This window comes from Pleurodeles waltl, chromosome 5, assembly GCF_031143425.1.
Source record: "Pleurodeles waltl isolate 20211129_DDA chromosome 5, aPleWal1.hap1.20221129, whole genome shotgun sequence".
Taxonomy (NCBI): domain Eukaryota; kingdom Metazoa; phylum Chordata; class Amphibia; order Caudata; family Salamandridae; genus Pleurodeles; species Pleurodeles waltl.
Window position 1 is genome coordinate 905,965,196 of NC_090444.1, and position 23,843 is coordinate 905,989,038.

The 23,843-nt window shown below is 43.1% G+C and overlaps 1 protein-coding gene across 3 annotated transcripts in view; it reads left to right on the forward strand.

Moving 5' to 3' along the window:
• The window catches only part of TTC13 (tetratricopeptide repeat domain 13), an 815,569-nt gene that overhangs the window by 477,637 nt on the left and 314,089 nt on the right, over positions 1-23,843 (forward strand). For 2 of the 3 annotated variants that reach the window (XM_069235032.1, XM_069235031.1), the window contains exon 18: positions 14,524-14,630. In XM_069235032.1, the coding sequence (XP_069091133.1) occupies positions 14,524-14,630 (107 nt within the window). Of the gene's footprint in view, positions 1-14,520; positions 14,631-23,843 lie in introns of all 3 variants that reach the window. The other variant, XM_069235030.1, reaches the window with a different exon arrangement.

Below are 23,843 nucleotides of genomic sequence, written 5' to 3' on the forward strand. Positions count from 1 at the left end.
CGGCTATGAGGCTGGTAGAACATTCCACCCACTAGGGTGGAATATTCTGAATTACAAACAGAGAAACATAAAGACAAACATTGGAATGTTGGAGCACAAGGCTTATACCGGTCATTATAAGCCATTGTCTTCAATAGAGCTCTTAACATTCCAATGTTCTAATAATCCTTCATTCAGTAGACCTATGTAAGTACACCACTTGTGGAACCAGTGTTCGGGACCCGCACTCTCACAATTATATTAAACATGCGAGACCGCCACAATGGCAGTTTCTGGATACTAGCTGCGAACAGTTGTGATTTTTTTCGGATAATGTGCCCAGCACCCACTAGCAACCAAGCCAAAGGTTTACTTCTAGTGAATATAACTCTGCATACAGTTGTCTCCACACCTCGCGGGAAAACCTCTTTTTCCTCTCTTTGTTGCAGCTTTTTCAAGACCACCATCATTCTTGATGCCCTTTAGAATTAGAGAGCCAGTTAGTAGGTCTCCATATCCATTATCCCAAGACTACTCTCATCAATAGGCCATTTTTTTCACAAGTGTAACCCTCTTTTTTCTCTTTTCTTTAAGTAATATATAAAAGCAGTGTATTCACTTAAAAAAAATCTAAGGAAACAACAACAATCTATTGTGATTATCATCACTTTCGTTTTGGGCTCCTCTACATATTCTGACACCCTGGTATTTAACTGTGTCCGGCGTCCATTGTAACCCAGTGCTTGTAGTGATATAATGAGGGCTATGTCGTGTCTAAGTATGAATTTTAAGGATTTTTCTGTATTCAATTTAATGATGATAGGCAGCCATACTTTGAGGCTCGAAGTTTTCTTTCTACGTGTCAGACATAAATAGGAGAATATCATCTGCATATAACGATATTCTGTGTGTTATATTATTTCCTAATTACTGTACAGCCTGGGCGTCTGGTAACCCACCACTCTAGAATTTGCTAATTCAAAAATACGCACAGTACCTTTGACGAGTGCCTTGTTTCACCATCCACCTGTCTGATATTGTTTGCGCAGTACTCACCATTGTCAATGGTGAGATGTGCAATAATCGCCCATTTTAAAACCTGCACTCCAAAGTTAAAATGTTTTATGGTTGCTTGTATAAGCTGCCAACTAATGGTATAGGATTTATTTTCTAGATCTGTTGAGGCCAACATAAGTTGTCCCTCATGTTTAGGGGGACTGTAAATTATATGAAAGAAGTTTTGCAGATTGTAAGAGGCACTTCAGCTAAGTATAAACCCCGTTGATGCAGGTGCACCAGGTTCATGAGGACCGAGGGGAGTCTGGTCACCAATATCTTGCGCAATATTTCATAATCCATATTCTGAATAGACAATGGGTGGCCTGAAGGAGACCCCTAGTTCGTTTCTATCTTGCTTCAGGAGCACCACGATCAGTGCTTCTTAAGTGCAGGAGTAGTGAACATGCACTATGGCATGAGTTTTTATGACTTTCAGCAAATGAGGTTTGAGAATCTCTGCATATGTGGCTTACAATTCACCTGATAGACCGTGTTTTCCCATTATTAAGTGATCGTATTTTATATCTGTAAACATAAGTGCTTCTAGCATTTTCCTGTTCTCCAGTAAGAGGGAGGGTAATTACGTCCTCTGTGCTGCATGCTATAAGGGCAGTATAGAATGGTATGTGGGCAAAAAAAGAAAAACCATGTTAACCTCCATTTATTTATATGTATGTAATAACTCCTGCTCTATCTTGTATTCTGTCAGTGGTGGTCTCTGTCTATTCTAAGTGTCTCCAACCAGTCCATCACGAGCTACCAGTAATTCCCAGACCCTTTCAGAGTAGCTCACAGCCCGGAGTTCCTTTAAAAAAAAAAAAATACAGGGTCATATTTTTCCTTTGAAAGTTAAGGGAAGAGTGTGTTGATTTTACCTTATTATCATCAGGCTGCAGATAGCAGGGCCTGATGAGGAGCTATGCTGGAGTCAGATTTATGACCCTGGGCACAGAGGTAAAGAACTGAAGTAGTATTTAAATCTTAACTAAAAGTCCTTTTCAACTCCACATTGGAGCAAAATAACAAAATGATGTTTTTCAATAATTTTAAATCTGAGAAGGTTAATGATTAAGTTGACTTTTCATTTTAATATTCTCATTTTTTTCAAAGTGTTGTGTTTAGAAACAGCAGGACTCTTGCTCACAGTAGAACACTGTGCCATATATATAACTGAAAAATACAGTAATTTTTTTAATGAGAGAAATTTAATTTACGGAAAAATGTTGCACAATATTAACATTTTTGCACTTTAAATTTCTCCCATTTAAAAACATGATTGTATGTTTGTGTTATACATGTAATGGTGCCACTTATGGTGAAAGGTATGTCTCTACCCCTAGTAAAAGTATTTTTTTCAAACCATAGTATCTGGCTTTATGGACATTAGGCTTAAAGTCAAGGAAGCTGGGCCACGGGAGAGTGTAGTAATAATGCACAAGTTGTTTAGCCTTTGGTATCTCACAATGATATTCACTAATCAGAAGTAGCTCTTACTACAGAAAAGGTTGGAGACCCCTGGTGTATTCTTTTTTCACTAAATATGCTAATAAAAGTTGGTTTGGTTGTATTTTGTTTGTGTGTGTTACAGCAGTGTATTCTTCAGCTATATCACAGTCCCCAGCACCGTTGAATATGTTTCTTTGATAGCAAATTATTCAGGTGTTTTGGAACTATCTATCTTACCTGTTTTCACGCACTCTGAAATCTAATTCCAGAGACACCAGTTCATTGTTGAGTATTGGTCTGACTCTACACACTGTCTTGATGCACCTTTCTCTTATCACTACCTTGAATGCCTACCATAAGACTATAGTCAGTGACTGACCCAGGTTGCCCATAAAATTATTTGTAATAGGGTCTTCGATTGTGGTCCTAAACATTGCGTCCTGAAGTATCGGGGTAAGTCATTTCCACATTGTTATACTGGACCTGCTGTCCACTCCCATGTGTAAAAGTGTACATACAGCAAGGGGGAATGGTCCAGTAATGTTTTACATAGATATTCATTATTAGTTGTCTGCCCAATCGGATATGTAAGGGATTACAATGAATGTTCTCTGTTGTCTGTACATGCATTCCTATAGGCATCTCGAAGGCCCCAATTAATGCTCCAGCTGGTGAAATCCTTGGCCATTTTGATGCAAGATTCTCATTGTAAAGAGGAAATAACCTATCCAAATCTGAGACGGTCACACATAGTTCCTTCCGCACACAAGTTGTGTCTGAGCGTTCAGAGATTGTTACAAGCATGTTTAGTTTAAAAAAAAAATAAAAAAATAGCACTGGGGCTATATTGGGGATGTATAGTTATATCATTGTAATGGAGGCCCATCTAGTGTGCCTCGTACCAGAAGATGTATGGCTACACCAGATAATTGGTGCATTCAGATGAAACACCCAGACTCAGCCATGGTAACAACTCTGGCAAACGCAAATTACAAATGTGGAATATCTGTCCTCTCTAACGCCTCAGACTTTTTTGTCTGTGCCCACCTCTTACATGAGTTTCTTGTACTATATCTTGGTGAACTTTTTCATTTTAGATATGAAAGTATTATTCTCTCTTAGTTGGGCCTTCCATGCTGCTGACATGCCACATTATTATTGTGTGTGTAGCTTCTCTGGCCATGTTAATGAGGTGAGCTAATTTAAAAACCTTTACAAGCAGATGTGATTTTTTTTTTTTTTTTTTTTTTTTTTTAAACTCTTTTTTTGCTTTTGTTAAATCAGAAAAACTTATGGGAACCAAAAAATACTCAAACATACAATACAGCGTTCTTTGCCTCTCTGTGTATGAAATATCTAGATTATATAATAACCGTGATGTGTCATACATTCATTTTAGGGGACTGCATGCACCAGTTGCCCCATATTTTATGTTGCTTGTCCGGGCATCCCCTCAACTATACACAAATTTCTCTGCTTTAACACAATAGTCCATTCCATGTGCCCATTCTGTCACGGAGGTAAACAGTTGCGACCTCCAGTTATGCAACAAGCAAACCCATGCCAACCAGAAGACAAGTGGTCCGCCTACTGATCCTCCTTTCATCCACCAAACCCAATAATACAAGTTTCAGCTATGGTAAAACTGGCCATCCCACCACCTGAGTGAAAATGTCTCAAATACACCTCCAATATTGTAGTATAGGTCACCTCCATATCACGTGAAAGAACGTTCCCAAATCCACTTTACATCTCAGGCAGCGAGGATTTAAACTGTGTTTCATTTTGCTTAGCCATGTGGGACTATAGTATGCCATAAGCTGAATTAGCCTCATCTTCATAGAGACCTCTTACACTCTGGGAGCCATCTTCTCTTCTACCCGACCCTCATCTTGTAGCAGGCCTGCCTCCCGCTCCCACCATTCTTTTAATGTTTGCATTTGGGTAGAATGTCCCCTTATCTTCCAGCTCTGCCGTTCTGATTGTTCCCTCTGATGGGTTATAGTCCAGGAAGGCCTGCGGTTCTTGACATGTCTCCAGTGTGTGACATATTTGAAAATGGTGATACATTTGTGTTCTGTCCATGTCATATGGTGCACTTCAGTGAATTGAGTATGCCAGTATTTTTCTAAAACCAATTCTGTAGCTACTACCAGGTCAATTCTATCTGAAAACTCCAATTCATTAATTGGCACACTATGGCTAGCCCAGTCTCTCAAGCCCCGTTCATAAGGATTCTATATAAATTTATAATATGCGATTCAAGGGGGACCCTGGTCCGCAAAAAATGTACTTATCACTTATTGTAATGATTGAAAGACTGTGATTGGTATTTCAAAAGGAACATAAAGAAGCTAAGGAAGGGAAACCGTTTTTAAATAAAGCCTGCCTGAATGGTGTCTTATAGAGGCTTAGCTTTGATCTGCTCATTTCATTTCTATACCAACTGCATCTCTGTTTTTATTTGATAGAATTTCTTGAATCTTGCGTTGCCAGATGGATTTTGTCAATTTTTTCATTCTTTTTTTCATTAATTGGGGCAGTATGTTTCTTCATCCGCTGTAGAACCAGGATCTCTCAGCACTGACAACTGAAGTGGCCTCACTTTCGGTTCTGCATGTGTTTTTGAGCTTCCCCATGAGTATAATCACCAAAGATTGTGGTGCAGCGAGACCCACATTGTTATAAAGCAATATGGGATCGCCAGCTCAGGAATTGTGATGTGTTCTGCTTCTGTTTAATCTGGTCCAGGTTCAGTTAGCACTTCACTTGTGCAATTAGCAATTGAACCAGGAAGGAGCTGCATGTACTTTTCCCTCCTGGTTGTGTATATGCAGTCAGTCATGCTCCGGACAATATACTATTAACTGTTCAGCCCAGTCCAATGTGTAAACTCACTTAACCAGTCCCTGCACAGCTCATTTTATTCCTTGATAAGATCTCCAGTAAGGAGCTTTGATAGAGGCCACTAATTGCCATGGTTTGTCAATTGTGCCTTTCTGATGAAATGGGGGAAGGTAAACATGCCTCAGGTGAGTGCTGCATCAGTGGCAAGCTCTAGGGACCACGAGCAGTTAATTCAGTTTTGTGGACATATTTCTTCTTGCCTCTTCCCAAACATGTTGTTTTCTGCATGGTAGTGACAGAGGAGGTGTCCTGCGAACAGGCCTCAGATCCTCAGTCTGATTTAGTGTGGTGCACTGGCAGACTGAATCCAAGCTTCAGCCTAATTTCTGGGCTCCTCTAACCTCCAAGTTGGTTAGTGGTTTCCACTATACAAAAACACCCCAAGGCTGCCCCTATTGTCCAGTTTACATTTTAACCTGTGGCTTTACCATTGACCGACGGCGATGTCTGATCTTATGTATAGATATATCTGGTAGAGACCTTGGTTGCAGACTCCTTGCCTTAGAATTTCCCCCAAGCATCAGACTGCATGTGGAGATTTTTCTTCGAGCAGTACCCTTGTGCGCTGTCAGGTGGCATCGGTCGACTCAGCGTTCGTCATTGGTGTCGTGGTCACCGTGATGATGCCGGGGTTGTACAACGGCTCTGCCTCCGCGATGTCAGTTCTTTTCTTTTCACTCCACACGCTGATCTGGATAGAGCTACCTTGGTCGTTTTTTGACCAATTTGACACTTGTGACATGTTTTTGGTGACTTTTGGTGCATCGAGGATGTCCCCGAAGACCAGGTTCAAACCATGTGAGGACTGTTACCACATGATGTCGGTGATGGATCTGGACCGGGTCTGTTTATGGTGTTCAGAGCACGACCATAACCCAGAGTCGTGCTCAGAGTCAGGGCCATGCATTCGAAGGCTTTGAGGGAGCGGTCTCTAAAGCTCATGGTGGCCCGGCGCTCGACTCCGCATCGCTCCCGGTCTCGTTTGAGAGGAAGTTACCACCACTCGTCTTCTTCCAAATCTTCGGGTCACTCGAGTAAGAAGAAGTCGAAAAAGGCTAGGCATTCTTTGACTTCACCCCGTCGCTCAGCTGACGCAATGCAGAAGGAGCGTTGATGCTTCAGGTCTCTCTCCGCGAAGCCTACTACTGTGTCCGCTCTGTGCCTCCCCGAGTTTCCGGGAGCCAGAGTGACCCCTGCCCAACTAAAGGAGTTCTGTGAAGCCATGCCTCTCATATTTGGGCAGTCTACCCCTCCCCTCCGCAGCACCATCTGGGCCTGGGGGTTTGGCTGGGGGCCCCTTAGGTTCTGCGCTGGCGGCTTCGGCCTCCAAGGGCCCCTCCAAATCCACTATCGGACCCGCGTTGACGCCGGTCGTGCCATTGCGACCTGGCCTGGCGCCGGCTAAGTCGTGCTCTCGCTGTCAGTTGTGCCCATGAGTGACGTCGACCCAGTCTTGATTCCCGACCTCCTGGAGCTGGAATGGCGTTGGCTGACACCACTTTCGACTTCAATGGGGCCTTCTCACCCCAGGTCAGATTCAGACACTTTTTCCTATGGGTACGACTATGAGGAGGGATTGGAGGGGGTCGCTGGACCAGCTAGATGACCCTAACATGGGCTGGGCACAGGAATTGGGTTAGGCCAGAGTTCTAGATACTTCTTCAGATGCTGGCATGCTTTCTCCTCCTACCATGGCTACAATAGAGGAAGCCTCCTATTCAGTGGTGTTCAGTAAGGGTGGCTGAGGTCCTTGGCCTCGAACTGCCCACTGTAGCAGTCAGGACTAATCTCCTGACGGAGGTGCTTCAGCCTGGGGCTTCCCCTTAAGAGCCTGTACTCACATTCAATTAAGCCCTCACCAGTGTCCTTCTGGGTACTTGGATCAGACCCAGCACATGGGCTCCTGTGAACAGAACAATCGCCTACTGCCATCGGCCCACCCCGAACAATCCTAAATTACTGTCCCAACAACCCACGCCTGAATGTCTTGTGATTCAGGCTTCGTCTTCTTCTGGTGCATTCCCCTCTGCTCCTCCGGATGGGGAATTAAAGAGACTGGACCAACTTGGGAAAAATATGTTTTCTTCCTCCAGTCTGACATTGTGGTCAGTGAACACCACATGACTTTTGGGCCGCTATACCCACTCATCATCTATTGTGGGATACAGTTGTGCAAATCTTTCCTTAGATCTCAGAGGAGGCCCTGGCTATCATCTCTTAAGCTGTTGCTGCTCGGAGAGTCGTGGTGAAGTTCACTATACGCTGTGGACTGGATACGACTGACTCTCTGGGTAGATCGGTTGCATCAACAGTGGCCTTGAGGCACCACACCTATTTGAGGACATCTGTTTTTTTGGGGGCTGTCTAGCAGACCCTTATGGACATGCCTTTTGATGGCACTCATCTTTTCGGAGACAAGGCAGACTCGGCGCTTGAGAAGTTCAAGGAGTCCCGGGCTACGGCTGGGTCCCTTGGCCTTTCGACTGCCCTTCGCCCCAACAGTCCTCCTTTCGCACCTTTCGTGGCCACAAACGGGGCTCCCAGTCACGTATCTTTCCCAGCCTCCGTGCCACCCACGCTACTCAGCCCACACGTGGCCGGGGAATTGGAATCCCACGGGCTTGTGGGACAGAGAATCAGAGGTCTGCCCAGTCCATCCCCAATTCTGCTGCAGCCTTATTAGTCCGTTCCCCATCTCAGACTGGTTGGATTCGCAGCCACCTGCCCCACTGGGCATCCATCACCACGGACAGGTGGGTTTTGCAGATAGTCCGAAGGGGCTGCTGCCTTTCCGGCCATGCCTCCATCCTAAGGCCACTTACCCGAGGATCATCTGACACTTCTCCGCAAGGAAGTCACGGCTCTCTTGGCCAAGGGAGCCATAGAGAGTAGGTTGTGGTTTTATTCCCACTACTTTCTGGTGCTTATGTCCTATCCTAAACCCTAGAGCCCTCAATCTCTTCCTGAAGAAGAAGTTCAAGATGCTTACTGTGGCTCAGGTCCTGTCTGCCTTGGACCCAGGAGACTGGACGGTAGCACTGGACTTGCAGGATACTTACTTCCATATACCCATCTTGCCTGCTCACAGGTGCTACTTGCCATTTGTGGTAGGTCACAAGCATATTCAATTTACCGTGCTCCCCTTCAGCCTTACCAGCACCCCTCGGTTGTTCACAAAAGTGATGGCGGTGGTTGCAGCTTATTTGCGTAGGGTAGATATTTCAGTCTTTCCCTACCTTGACAACTGGCTGTTGAAAGCTGACACTCCCCAGAGAGTCGTCTCCCACCTTCAGACTACGGCGAACCTTCTGCACATGCTGGGGTTCACTATAAACATGCCGAAGTCACACCTGACTCCCTCTAAGATGCTCCCTTTCATCGGAGCTGTTCTGGACACAGTGCAGTTTCAGGCATATCCTCCGGCATGGTCCAGATCTCGGAGGGTACTGCAAATTGGGTCAACGGCAGATCCCTCTCCGTTCCTCAACCAGATCTTACAGTTGTGACAGGCATGTCACCCCTGCAATGGCCACATGGTAGAGGAGGAAATCAGAGATGTCGGGACTCCACATCAATCTTCTGGAGCTCCAGGCAATTAGGCTTGCATTGAAAGCATTCCTTCCCTCTATCAAAGGGAAGGTGATGCAGGTGTTCACAGACAACAGTATCGCCATGTGGTACTGCAACAAACAGGGCGAAGTGGGGTCCTGGACCATTTGTCAAGAACCTCTGCGCCTCCGGACATGGCTGGCTCATCAGGGCATTACCCTGGTGGTTTAACATCTGGCAGGCTCTCTGAACGCCATAGCCGACAACCTCAGCCGTCGATGGATAGTCGATCACAAGAACCTTGGATAGATGTGGTCACCTCTGCAGAGAACGCACAATGTCAGCTCTTTTGCGCATCAGAGTTTCCAAGGCAGCACTCATCAGCAACGCTTTTCGTCTTGAGTAGAACTCAGGCCTCCTTTACACGTTCCAGCCTATACCACATTTGTTCAGAGTTCTGAAGAAGATCAAGAATGACTGGGTCCAAGTAATCCTTGTGGCCCCGCAGCCAGCCAGGCGTCCATCCCCCAAAATGGTTTAAGCCTCTCATTGGCATAAGTCTGTGGCATGGGGTACCAACAAGTCTGCTCCTCTCTCTGAGGTTCATTTGTTCATCATTTCTTTAGCCCAGCAGGGTTCTTCATTGGGCAACCTTAAAGGTTACTCATCAGCTATCTCAGCCTTTCTTAGATTGCCAGATCAACTGTCCCTTTTCAAATCTCCTATAGTTGGTAAATCCCTAAGGGACTCACCCATTTGTTTCCTCCCAGTCCGTTTATTATGTTCCAGTGGGACCTCAGTCTAGTCCTCCCTTACTTGATGTGTGCTCCTTTTGATCTGTTACATAATTGCCCCTTGCGGCTCCTTACTCTTAAAACTGCATTTCTTGTTGCTATCAACTCTGCTCACAGAGTGAGTGAGCTTCAAGCTCTTTCTTCTAAACCCCCTATTTTTGTCTATTCACCCTGATAAAGTGGTGCTTCGTACGAGGGCCTCCGTTCTTCCCAAGGTTGTTACACTTATTCATATAGACCAATCCATCACTTTGTCTACTTATCACGCACCCCCAAATCCTTCCTATCAGGAGGAGAGACTCCACCGTTTGGATCCGAAAAACAGAGTTGACATTCTACCTCAATCGTACTAAAGATTTCCAGATGGATGATCAACTCTTTGTTGGGTATGTGGAAGGGAAGGCAGTGCAGAAGCTTACCATCTCACCATGGGTACTACTTTGCATCAAACTGTGCTGTGCTTTGCAACCCACTGAGGGCTTGCACGCTCACTCCACAAGAGCAAATGCTGCTTCCACAGCGTTAGCACGCAGAGTTCCTGTCCTGTGTCTGCCAGGCAGCTACGGGGGCATCTCTGCACACGTTCACAAAACATTACTGCCTGGACAGTCAGATCTGCAGAGACGGCTACTTTTGCTGTGTGCTCCAGCAGGACTTTTTAGTATGATCTTGGTTCGCAGCCCACCACCGAGGATGGTATTGCTTGAGTATCTATTCTAAAGCAAGGAATTAGCAACTAGAAGTCTCTATCAGATGAACAAGTTACTTACCTTCGGTACCGATTTACCTGGTAGAGACATATTCTAGTTGCTTGCAGATTTCTTATCGACCTAATGATCCTTCCCGCTTGCAAACTGATTTCTAGGGACAGGGATTCACTTTTCAGGGCCTTAGCTCTGGCGCACCATTTTCAGTGTTTTTCATGGCTCCCCGATTTGGCGTGGAAAGTTGTGAAAAGAAACTGACGCCACGGAGCCGAGGTGGCACATGTGTACGGCCAAACGTCATCAAGGTGACCATATGCCAACGATGAACGTGGACTCGACCGTCGCCACCTAATGGCGTGCGAGGGTACTGCTTGAAGAAAAATCTCCGTATCCAGTCTGATGCTTGGGGGAAATTCTAAGGTAAGGAATCTGCAACTATAATATGCCTCTACCAGATAAATTGTTACCAAAGGTATGTAACTTGTTCGTTGAAGCAGGTGAATCAGTTAATAGGTTTAAATGTCAGCCATGATAGAAGCCGTTCCCAAAGGCATGTGTTTACTTCATCACTGCCAGCCACACCATTCAAGGGTTCTTTTGACTTATTGAACCAAAGATCAAGTGATTGGTAATTTCCAAGAATTCATATTTTTGTGTGTGCAAGGGGTTAAATTCATTTGTCTATCAATAGAATCGCCTCTTGGACCGGAAGCCACATTTTCAACAATCTTGATAGGTTGGCATCTTTTAAGACCCTTAAACCACCACAATTTCTCCTCTAGCCATATTGGATCTGTGAACTCTGCAAAAGGTCTGGTGATACTTCTGGTTCAGCAGTCATAGCCACACAGGAGCCGTTGGTGAAAGAGTTCAGTCTTTAGAATAATGGGAAGCACCCCTTTTCTTTCTCAAGGTGCCCTTTTGACCCACACTTCTCTGCAGGTACGATTTTCAGTGTACAGAGATTCACAGTGGCCACATGCATGTTGTGATCGTATGAAGCCAATAGAGTTCATATGTAGGCCGCAGATGCTACAGCGGACTTCACCTGCTGTCTGCAGCGTGCTTTCACCACTGCAGTGATAATGATGATTTAAAGAAAATGAGTATCATACACTAGAAAATTACTCCTAAAATAGTGTTATGATTGATATAAAATTAAACTCCTAAACACTGAAGATGTCCTCTTATTGTTATGGTAACAACTGGACCCCTTACACACCCATGGTCATGTTTCAGTTGAAATACCTTATATTTGGAGTACATTAGGTTGGACGTGTTGTGTGTATCCAAAACTGTCCATTTTCAGTGTTTTATGATAGCATTACTGACTAATGCTTAGTTCTGCATCTTCTGTTAAAGACCCTTTACCTGCGTTTTAGACAGGAGCTGCAGGTGATGGCCTATGATGAGGGAGGGGACCTTCATCGAAACAAAACATGCTATGAGATCATGCTCACCCACTGACAGTAGAATGCTGTAATCTGAAAATGAGAAACAGATAGACGAGCATTGGAACATTAGGATTGATGGATGGAGATAGTAGCCTTTATTAGCCCTTTGTCAGCCCAATGTCTATATTGAAGCTCGCAACGTTTCAGCGTCTTAACAAGACTTTAAGATGATCTCAACAAAAACTATCAAACTTAATATTTCTTTTTGTTTGAAAATAAGTTAACTATTCATTTAAGGTTTCCATGCCAGTAATAGCTAAAGTGGTAATGTTAGACCTGACAGCCTTAGGGTGGTCTTCCTCCGAACTTTTTGCACTTTGCCTCACATTAAATGCTACTAGTGGGACTGCAGCATTATTTGTGCCACCCACTCAAGTAGCTCTTAAACATGTGTCAGGCTTGCAATTGCAGAGCCTGTATGTGCAGTTACACTGCCATGGCGACTTATTTAAAACCTCTGGCCCAATCTTAAACTCCCCTCTTTTATTACACATAAGTCACCCCTAAGGTAAGCACTAGGTAGCTCATTGGGCAGGGTGTTATATATGTACACTTACGTTTTACCTGTCCTGGTAGTGAAAAACTCCCAAATTTGTTTTTCACTACTGTGAGGCCTATTCCTCTCATAGGTTAATGTTATTATTACATTTAGTAAGCTGTAATTTCTAATTGGGGAGTAGATATGTCATGTTTATTACCTACGGAATTGTAATGCTAAACCCTCTTTAATGGTAAAGTTGAATTTGTTACAATTTTGAAAATGCCACTTCTAGGAAGTTTGCATTTTCCTGCACTTAGCCCTGTGTGTTTGCAGCCTGTCTCCAATACCTGTCTGGGCTGGGTGTCAGCTGGACTTAGTGCATTTCTTCTAGACAGCCACACAAAAAAGGAGCTTAGGTGTGACTGATGGGCCATCAACATCCTGATGGACCTCCCTGGGCAAGGATGGGAGGGAGGAGCTGACACTTACACTCTCCTGCTTGAACACAAAGGACTGCATAACCCCCTGTAGTGAGTCTGGAGCCAGGACAGGAAGAAAGGACCTTTGTGCACTTCAAGGTCACTTCTTTGAAATCACCCCCAGTTTATAGGCACAACTGGATATAAGCACATGCATTGCTGAACCTACCAACTCAGTACACTGCTGGATCTGTGAAGAACTCTGCCAGGAAGAAGGCCTGCTGTGCTGCTACAGGGATTTGCCACCCTGGACTGCTGCTGTTGAAGAACTACTTTTCTGCTGTGCTGCCCTGCTGCCTCTTTCCTGCTGAGGAAGGACTGGACTCATCTCACTTGAACCCAGAGTGACTCCAAGGGCTTGCTGGCTTGCTTCCTGTTCTTCTGAAGTCTCAGGGGCACAAAAGACTCCCAGCTCATCAACAGCACCTAGACCTTAACTTGCTGCAAGTCGTGCCATGCTAAATGGTGCTAATGCCGTCCTGGGCCCTTGAAAGTGGTTATAAAGTGCTGCAAATGCCAGAACCTGTGCATCAACACGGTTGCACTGACCATAACCAGCTTATCTCCATTGGCGAGGATCGGGAACAGTGCATTGATGACTGTGCAACACATCTCCTCTGTTCCCGACGCATTCTTGACTTTGCGCAGCTCGAAGCCAATGCATTACCTACGTCTTCGGTATCTATGCCAACGCATCGCCTCCCTTTCTCCTTGCATCTTGTTCTAGACGTCAAGGCATCTATTTGACCACCATCTATCACGATCGGCCTGACTTTTAAGACCCGATCTAGGGCGACCAGATAGCCCCATTTGACACTTTATGCTTGTAAGTACTACAACCATGTTTATTCTTTAAAAATCTGTATCTGGACTTCTACGTACTGGATATGTGGTGTTTAGGTCATGAAAATATGACATATTTTTCTAACCTGTTGTGGAGTATTTTTGTTGTGTTTCCACTGTTACTGTTTGAAGTATTGCACAAATACTTTACACATTGACTTTTAAGTTAAGTCTACCTGGATGTGCCAAGCTACCAGAGGATGAGCAAAGGTTAATTTAGGGTGTGTATCTGACTTACTCTGACAGGGATTGTAATTCCTGCTTGGACAGGGTGCATACCTCTGCCAACCAGAAACCAATTTCGAACATGTGCTATAAAACATTTAATTTGTACCAGAATTGACTGTTGAAGAAACATTTGCACATTGATTACCAACCTCCGAGCACAATGCAAAGTCCATAAAATTGTTTTAATGCTAACTAACTGCCAATGGAAATCCATGCTAATTGCCTCGCTTATAACCTGTTACTGTCCCTTACAGCAGAAAGCAGCTGAGCATCCACTCCAACGGCCTGCTTAATGACATTTTATCTTGTTGTAGGGTATAAATAGTATGTTACACTCCTCGGCAACTGTATGCATTTTAAGGACTGGGATATGTATGTGAAATGCAAATGAAAGAAACCATTTAACGCCAATACACCTGAACATTCTTTTCTTGATTAATAAGTACTTTGCAATTATTTTGTGAGACTATGTCTATCCCCTAAATATGAATAAACATCTCTTGGGGTAATCGTACATTAATTAGTGTTGCATATTTGAGGCTTTATTGTTACTCATATCGTGCATTTATAATATTCTATCTTGCATTTTGAAAGCAGTATAACAGCAAAACAAGAGATGGGTTCACAGTGAACACAAAGGTTCCCAGCCTCAAAGATCAAGGGAAGGAATATGATGGATTCACATTTACTATAACAGGAGATAAGTATGTGGACCTCTTAAAACAACTACACATCTTTTCAAAAGTCCTTTTTTCCCCTCAAAGGCATTCATTTTAAAAACAAATTCTGAACTGATCTTTCATTGGTTGAGAATGTATTTAAACCTATGTTGTACTTTGAATGTACACTGACTTGTGCACAGCAGTTTTCCTCTTTCTATTTGTATTCTTGACTAAGGATGTTTTAAATTTATAATTTCTGAAATCTTGTGTATTTTTTCTTTGGTATGCATTCTCTCCACAGACTTAACCGACACTAGGCATCAAGTACACTATTTGTCACCAAAATGAATAAGTCTGCTGCTTTGCATTAGCTAGACCAGAGTTCTGCAAAGTCGGTCCTGGAGAGCCCGGTCCATGCCAGGTTTTTAGCATATCCACATTTAGAAGAATGTAGATTTCTGAAACATCTTTTTTTAAAAATATGGATATGCCAAAAACTTGGCATGGACCCGGCTCTCCAGGACCGACTTGGCAGAACTGTGAGCTACACAATTCCTGTCATGCACCACAGACCGTGATTACAGTCCTCTTTTTCCCCCTTTCTGAAGCGCCTATGGGCTCTCGATAAGTGTAAATAGCCCACTCATTCAGGCCTCTCTGGAGCCCCCAGGCCTGTACCTCCAGGTTTGGTTGCGTGGACAACATAAGTCAGAGCTTGGTATGGTTTTGGAGCGTAGCTGTCTATTCTTAGGGGAAGGGCATTTTCAAGCAAAAGTTTAAAAGTTCTTTCTCAGCTACTTAAGTGTTCCTGGATACCAGCGGCCCACTTTCCCTGCTTCTTGTTTTTCACCTCTTAACGTAATCCAGCCTTCCTGAAATATGGGATATCATGCATTTTTGTATTTTGGTAAATAAGTTTTAGAGCAGCCATAATGACAAGCATCCTACTGGTCATGTTTATCCTAATATGTTTCTGTTGATAGAAAAATGATTAGGTCTGTATATAAAGGCAAATCCTACGTGCAGCTCTTGCACAAAATTTCATTCTTGTCCCACACTATAACGAGCAAGTGTACTGAACGGGGAAAAGCTCGCTCCACACAGAGGGTTAAGGTATCAAGAGTGTTTTCTTCCCATCAAACACCATGGTGGCTAATCAATGCATTTTGCAGCACAGTTTTCCAATTCTTTGGTTAAATAGGGGTTACATGAAGTTCTCAAGGAAGGACTAATTATCTGTTCCTACATCTCAGTGTTGTTCATAGTTCTAGGTGCACTGTTTATCTATAAGTGAATTGTGCTTACGTGTGCGGAAAAGGATGTGCTCAGTGCTGAATTTGAACCAGTGGTTGCAGGTGACACCCACTGGCTCTAATTTTTGGGGACCAGCACTTATTTTTTTCTCATTAGGCTTTGACCCAGAACAAAAGAGAGAAAAATACCAATGGTGGGGGGAGGCGAGAGATAAGAAAGGAAAAAAGAGAGAGAGGGAGAAAGCAGGGATAAGGAAGAATCTGCAAGAGTAAAATAAAGGGGATGGAGTGTCTGGTGACTAAAAGAAGCATGGGGTGGAATCAAGAGCATACAGTCTTGGAATTCAACACCCCCGACATTGGATAGCACTGGCAGCGGGCCCAGCCCTTTTTCCTTTACAAATTAAGTACTGGCTGTGCTCCTCATTCAGAAGCCTTGGTACGTAGTAGGCTGATGCATTGTGCTAAGAGACAGTGGTGGCTATCTGATACACAACTGGAATGTACCTTTAATCTAACCTGTAGCATCCACAGCTATGTAAATTCTATTCATATCAATCTATATTCATGATTTGGAACTCAATAAGGTCTTCGTGATTCAAAGCATAAAATTAAACGAAGCCAAAATAATCATTACATTTAAAAACACCCACATAAAACATAATAATAATAAATAATTCATAAAACCAAACATCCCTCGGTTCCCTATCAATTATCAACTGTTAAAACTCCTCGGAAATGTTATGACAGTTCAAATCCTAGGTAAAACGTATACATGGTTCAGAGAGAATTAAAGTGCAACATGGAAGATAATATAAATACTGTACACACTCCCATCATTTCCCATGATGGGCTCCTTCTAAAGCAGCCACACACTATTGATATAAATAAAGGAATCCCCCTCCTAGCAACAAACAAATACTTCCCCGCCCAGCATAGCAGCAAAACCACAGTAATATAAATTCATAAATCCCTATAAATGAAGGTTCTTGTACAAATTACAACAGTCATCAGAACAGAGAGACTGTCACACCCATAATTCTCCCATAAAAAGCTCCGCCTAGTCCAACAGCAGGCCATAGATGTAAACATGGGAACCCTTCCCCTCCTAACAACAAACACTTGTCAGAATGTATACATTTATAATTCCCTTTACAGTTAAAAAAGAATGCATTAATATAAATTTGTGTGCAAATTTCAGCATTCTTAGGGGAAAAAATAAACGTTTGCGCCATCTTAACAGAGGATACCCTGTTCTGTAAGAACATTGGACGTAAATAGGGCTGTTTCAATACTGAGACATCTGTGTTGCTTCATCAGTTCTCATGTATTTTGTATTGCTCATTGCAGGACCATCCCAGTACTGAAGCATTTTCAGAACTCTAGTAACTGCATTTCTAGTCCGACCTGAAATAGACAGACCTTGCCTACCAATGAAGCATCTGTGGAGTTCTCTCAGTGCATCAATGGTGGCTTGTGATCTTTAAAAGTAGTGGGATCTACGTAATCACAACAAAGCAAGAGCAGTGAGATGTTAACAAAGCAGATTCCACTGTGCTTCCCTGGGTAATGACCCCTTAAAACCACTTAAGAAAATGTAGAAAAGTTTGTGCCAGGCGATTATATCGCACAAAATTCGATAAATTGGTAAAAATGTCACCAGTTAAGGATGGACACTCAAGAAATATTCTGTCCTTTCAGAAGAGTGTTAAACCTTCACTATCCCCACCAAAATGTGCTCGAAAAACAGTTAATTTCTCAGCACAGTATGCCAGAAACTGCCCAAAAAAATTTGATCTGCAATATTGGTGTGTTATCATTTTAAAAAAATGTATATATCATCTTTCTTCATTCCCATTTTTCCTTTCTTAGATTTTTCCATACTGGCCCATGTGAATAGATTTTGTGGGATATTATGAGTGTTAATTTAGTTCAGAGGGGCACTATGAAAAAAAAAAAACTATGTAAACGTTATAATCTCAGATCATTAACAGTACATAGACAAATACTAAAATGTCACTGTGATGCCTCTAAGAGGCTACGGAGATTCTACAAGTTTAGACATGAGAAACATTGAAGTGCCTCAGACCTCAAACAGCAACAGTGATAAGGCCTAAAGAAGTGTTTCCAGTTTAGTTGATGAGTTAGCCTTTGTAACGTGAGCCCTCAGGCACTGAGGGAAATAACACTAATATGTCCAAAAATCAGCAGCTATTAACACTCAAATATTAGCTTGAAATATATTTTGTTCACACACTTCAATTTGACAGATTTCGAAAATAGTGTTGCTATCAAATTCCAGTTTTTTTTATTTCGGTGAAATGCTGTGTTCCTGTGAATCAAAATCTATCAGATATAGACACTAATATGCCCATGATGTCCACCAGATTTCAAGTGCAGCAATCAATAAGGTGACAGATGGAATGCTTACATTCATCTTAGCCATTGGTGATTGCGCAAGTCCACATTACAGTCCATCATTTTGAGATTGCATGTATGAGATTCTTTGTTGTTAAAGTTTACATCTGAGTAGGTTTTACTTTTTTCCTTTAGTGTGTTTCTATGCCCTGACTCTCTTGCATTCTGAACATGAGGCTACCATCCTGGCTAGAGGCCTAACTAGAAAATACCACTATGAATGTTTATGCTACTTACAACACATGGCTGTATGTCACAATCTAGCATGTAGCATTCCTCTGTGCAGCTGCACACCATTGCCAATTCAATTTTCCCATGCTGCTCTGTGGGTCAAAACTTGCTAACCTTGCACCAAGTGACTCCTAAAGCAGGTCCCTCACTTGGTTTTTCATGCCTTACATTTTTTGCCATGTTTTTTTAACCATTTTATTTATAACATTGCAATTACTGCAGTGGGAAAAAAACAGCACCGTAAAGTTCACACATTCTACATTTGTTAGTCACATTATGCCCCACAAGAAAATTCAAGTAAAACACATACATTTCGTCATATATTAGTGGTATACGAATTTGGGAGATTCTGTTGTTGTCCCTTTTTATCAGAGACATTAGTCGATAAAGATGCCATCATGGTTTTTGTAACAACTTTAACATCGTGGCCAAATCCACTTCCATCCAATTGTACCCTCTTCATGCACGTTTGAATGGCAACCAGGGTGACATAAATTTGTGTATTCCATCTTGCAGGCTTGTGGACATTTTTTCTGTTGCACAAATATTCCAAATCTCATTCCACCACATATTTGTGGAGTAATTTTCTGTTTCCAGACCTACGCTTATTCCAGTCTGACTGGTAGTAGCAGATGCGAGAGTAGTTTGCCATTCAGTGTGGTCATTGGGAATATGCTCTTCTCTGACAACACTGTCAGGGTCTGTAAGGGCAATGCGATTCCCACTATATTTCTAAATAGAGATAGGATTTCAGTCCACTGTGTGTGAACATGCATACAGGACCACCACATGGAAAAAGTACCCCTGTCCCCACAAATCCTCCAACAGGTCTCGGGGCTGCTGAACGTGGTGTGTAATCTTGGGAACAAGTTCCATCTTTGAAATAATTCGTTCGTATTTTTTAAAATGAAGTTCGCATATCGAAGACTTGATTGCTCTCTGACATAGTCCCCAGTTCCCTCTCCCATAGGAGGATATGTATATCTGCTGTGAAGCGGACAGAGAACTAGATGAAAACATTTCTCTTGGCCACAGGGAGCAGCATGTTTGCTGTTCCCTGCTGACGGGAGCATTGTCGGCTCCCGCAGGAGGCAGGGAGCTGGCTGGGGACGTGGGACACTGGTTCCCCCCACGGCTTCCAACAAAGAGGTCGTGGGTGCCCTGGGTGGGCCCCAGGGCACCCACATTTCACTGGCCAGGCTCCAAGGGATGGGGTCCCTGGAGCCAAATTGGCCCACGGAGAAGGGGGACAACACGTGACCCCCAATAATTAGTTACATAGGCCCCAAGGGGTGAAGTCCCTGTGACCAATATTGGCCCTGGGAGAGGGTCTTTGTGCCCCCTTCCTATGTTTTCAATATGCAGTGAGTGGCCTGGGTGAACTGCAGAGCACCCTCCATTTACTGGGCAGGCCCAGGGGGGTGATGTCCCCAGGGTCAATATTGTCTCAGGGAAGGGCTGCATGCCCCTCTACCCCTTTATAATAAGGCCGGGGCCTAAGAGATGAGGTCCCTGGGGCCAATAATGGCCTGGATAGGGGGAGACGCATGTCTCCCTCCTCATTTACGTGAATTTGGCTGCCTGCGAGGGCCTGGCTACAAGCTATGCTCTGTGGCCAACTCCCCATTGTATTAAAAAAAAAAAAAAACTTTGAACTTCACAGTAGAAACCAAAGGTTACAGGGACGTTATAGTTAGGAAATAGAATTTTAAAAAATCCTTCTAAAATTTGCTGATAAAAACAAAGGTTACAGGGACGTTATAGTTTAATTCAGAACTTACAGATATGAAACCATAGAAACTCATCAGTTAGTTATCTGAAGAAACTATAACTGATGCCCTAAAGTAACTATATATCGTGCCTCCGCCGTGCACTGCTAATAGCCCACATATTACATCAGTCATGACATCATTGATAAAATCACTGCAACATTTGCATTAAAATTATTGATGTGAAAACTGTGCATGCCCTAATAGTATGCAGGGTGTTGTCAGAAGCATTCCTGTCCCTGGTGGCGCTGTTTGTGGTATTCCTAGTATATAAGATAGGAGGACAGGAGAGAAATACTGCCCTAGTATAACTCATCATTTACTCCCTGAGTTGAGTTCCAATTCAATGCAGGGTGAATTTGAGTTGCTTGAATGTAAGCTGCAATATTTGAAAATTTCAGCCCACCCTCCAAGGTGCTCTAGAACAGTGTCTCTTAATACTCAAGAGGCACAGAGCCCGTCCATTTAAAAAATGTTAGTTTCCTAATATTTTAAGGGACCTAAGTGGCAGAGTTAGCGATACTTACAGCAACCGAGGAAGGACGTTCATCTTATACAAATATTCCTACTCAACCAGGATACTTCACTTTATTGCAGCTCTAAAGATCCTTACATAAGACCTGCAACAGAGGGTGAATGTTACACCACTTTGTATTCTGCAGTGAATTCATTCCTAAATATTTGATGTGGTCCTGTGTCCAAGTGAAGCCACCGTTATCCACGCCCTCACAGGCTTTTTGTTGATTATCTGCAATTCCCACTCCAAATCATTTAATATAATTACATTTAAAGAAGGAGGCTGTTGAGAAAGAGATATCTCATCCTTCAACACCCAGAGAGAAACCTCTGGCTTTGTCTAAAAACAAAGACCATCAGCAGCATATAAAGCCTTTTTAAACTCCAGATTATCAATAACCATGCATTTTATGTTCAGAATATTTTGGACTTTCTCAATAAAGGGTTCCACAGAAAGGGATAATGTTAGAGTGGATAAGAGCACTCTAGCCTTGTCCCCTTAAAAATGGGAATTGTAGGACAATGTTCCCACTTTACTTTGATCTTGGCAACCTGCCTCTTGTAATTAGCTAAGTTTAGTTGTTCATTTTTGGGTCCAAGAGGGTCTTACCTAGAGCTTTAACAATGTAAGGCTATTCACCCTGTCAAAGACCGTCTCTGCGTCCAGCGAGAGAAGAACCATTGACTGCTTAGTTCTCCCTGCCGCGTCCATAAGGGTGACCAATAATCTGGTGTTAGCTTGGAAATTACAGGCCTCTGCAAATCCCGAGTGTTGAGGGGAGATCAAACCAGGCCACAATGTATGCAAATGTGTAACTAGTACTGATGCAAATACTTTCACATCGGTATTTACAAGACAATGGGTCTACATGAGGAGCAAAGTGTTAGGTCCAACTCTGGTTCTACCAGTAAGGTGCATAACAATTCTAATATTGTGTCTGTCACTTTTCTATTTGCCAGTATGTGATTGAAAACATTTTGCAAGTGCTTCCACTAGGAGATCTACGAAAGCCTTATAGAAAGACATCGGAAAGCCATCAGGCCTGTATGGACCCGGTAACCGCTTTATGGCTGCCCTAATGCCTTCTTTTGAGATGTCCTCTTCCAGTGAAGTGCAACTGACCCATTTTGATGTGCATGTGAAATTCTCTTGTAAGACTTTAGCTGATCTTGCTGCAGATCATCCACAGTGAATAGGATGCTATAGTAGGAGGTGAAAGTATCCAATAGGGTCTTAATGCTAGTATTAAGGATGCCCCCTTTGCCCCTTGTTTTCTGAATATGATTTCCAGTTTGTATTTGCTCAGACTAGTAGGCCAGCAGCCTATCCACTCTGTCACGCTTTTCATAATGTGATTGGCTTACGTGTTACAATTTCCTGGCGGTATCACACATCAGTTCTTGTTCCAGCTCACGCCTCACCTTCTGCTGCTGTAAATATGTTCTTAGCAAGTTGTCTCCCATAGCTAAGGCTTCTAACTGTTTTAAGTCAATCTCTACTTCCTCTGCTTCCCCATCATTTCAGAGTGCTGTTTGGAAGATGAATTCCTCTCATCGCCGCTTGTACTGCGTCCCACACAACATTCTAAATAACCTCTCTATTGTAATTTTCCTGAAAATAGTGCTCTATCAACTCCCCTAATCTTTTGCCTTACCACTGGGTCCATCAAATCCACATCATTTACCAGCCAGGGCCTTCATGTGGGAGTCTGCAGTACAATTGGGTCCAGGGTCAACCACACTGCTGCGTGGTCTGATAAGATCGTAGGCCCAATTTCCATCAATGGAATTTGAGACCATAAAAATATTGATTCCGGGTCTAAGACCTTATACATTGGAGGATAATGTATAATCCTTATCTTCAAGGTGTTGCTGCCTTCATATATCTATGAGATTCAAATGGAATATGGCTTGAATTAGTGATGCAGGAGCTTTTGGGCAGGTAGGCCTTTTTGGCGATGTATCTTTTGCCTGTTGTAGAATTGCATTAAAATCTCCACCGGTGATCATGCAGCCTTTGGAAAAGTGGACTGCCCTGAGCAAACTTTATTAAATCTTTATCGGCCCTCAGACATGGCCACACAACCCTCTTGGGTGACTTCAACCTCCCAGGCAACACCAGCAAAAAAAAAAAAAAAAACATGCTCTTCAACCTCATCGATACATTCAATGTGGTCCAGCATGTCACACAACCAACACACTCAAAAAGCACATTCTCTATCTTGTCTTCTCCATATCACCAACTAATCAGTGCAGACAACCCATACCCTTGGACTGGACTGACCGCTCTGCCATCCCTATCTACCTGCTCAGCATACGGCCAAGAAACCAAGGTCAACACAAAAGAAAAGACCAAACCTTCAGGTTCTTCAAAGACTTATCCATACACAACCTAATGCTAGAATTCAGACCTTGCTGTAAATAAATGAGTCATTCACAGACAGGAAAAAAATTGAAAAAAAACAAACCCCATAGGACCTTTTGATACTGAAGGCCTGCCTTGCAACATGCAGACAGCTCCGCCAAAGCTAAGTACTACACTATCACCACAGTGACGCCCTGCATTAACACACTGACAAACACACCTATTCATCATTCCATAGAAAAGTGCAATGCCATCATCCTCTTCTTCAGTAAAAAATAAATACAGATGATCCAACAGCACATCGATGGTGACAAGCCTGCTTCTTTTATCACATCCACCCTTTCGCATACACTCTTGCAATGGTAAGCATTCAAAGCCCCTGTCTCCCAGATCTTGCTGACAAACTCAAGTCCCACAGAGCCGCTTCTTATGAAGATGATGCCATCCCATCGTCCTTCTTCAAAGTTCTCTCAGGGAGGCTGTCTTATCACTACTTAACATTGTCAATGACTTAATTCCTCAAGACAACTTCCAGACACACTCAAGACTGATCAGATTCTTCCTTTAAGAAATCTACACTAGACCCTGATGACTTTGACAACTACCAACCCATCACTCACCTTCCATTCATTGGCAAAGTCATTGAAAAAGCAGTGTATGTTCAACTCTAACTTCACCTCCGTACTAACCAACTCCTGCACGA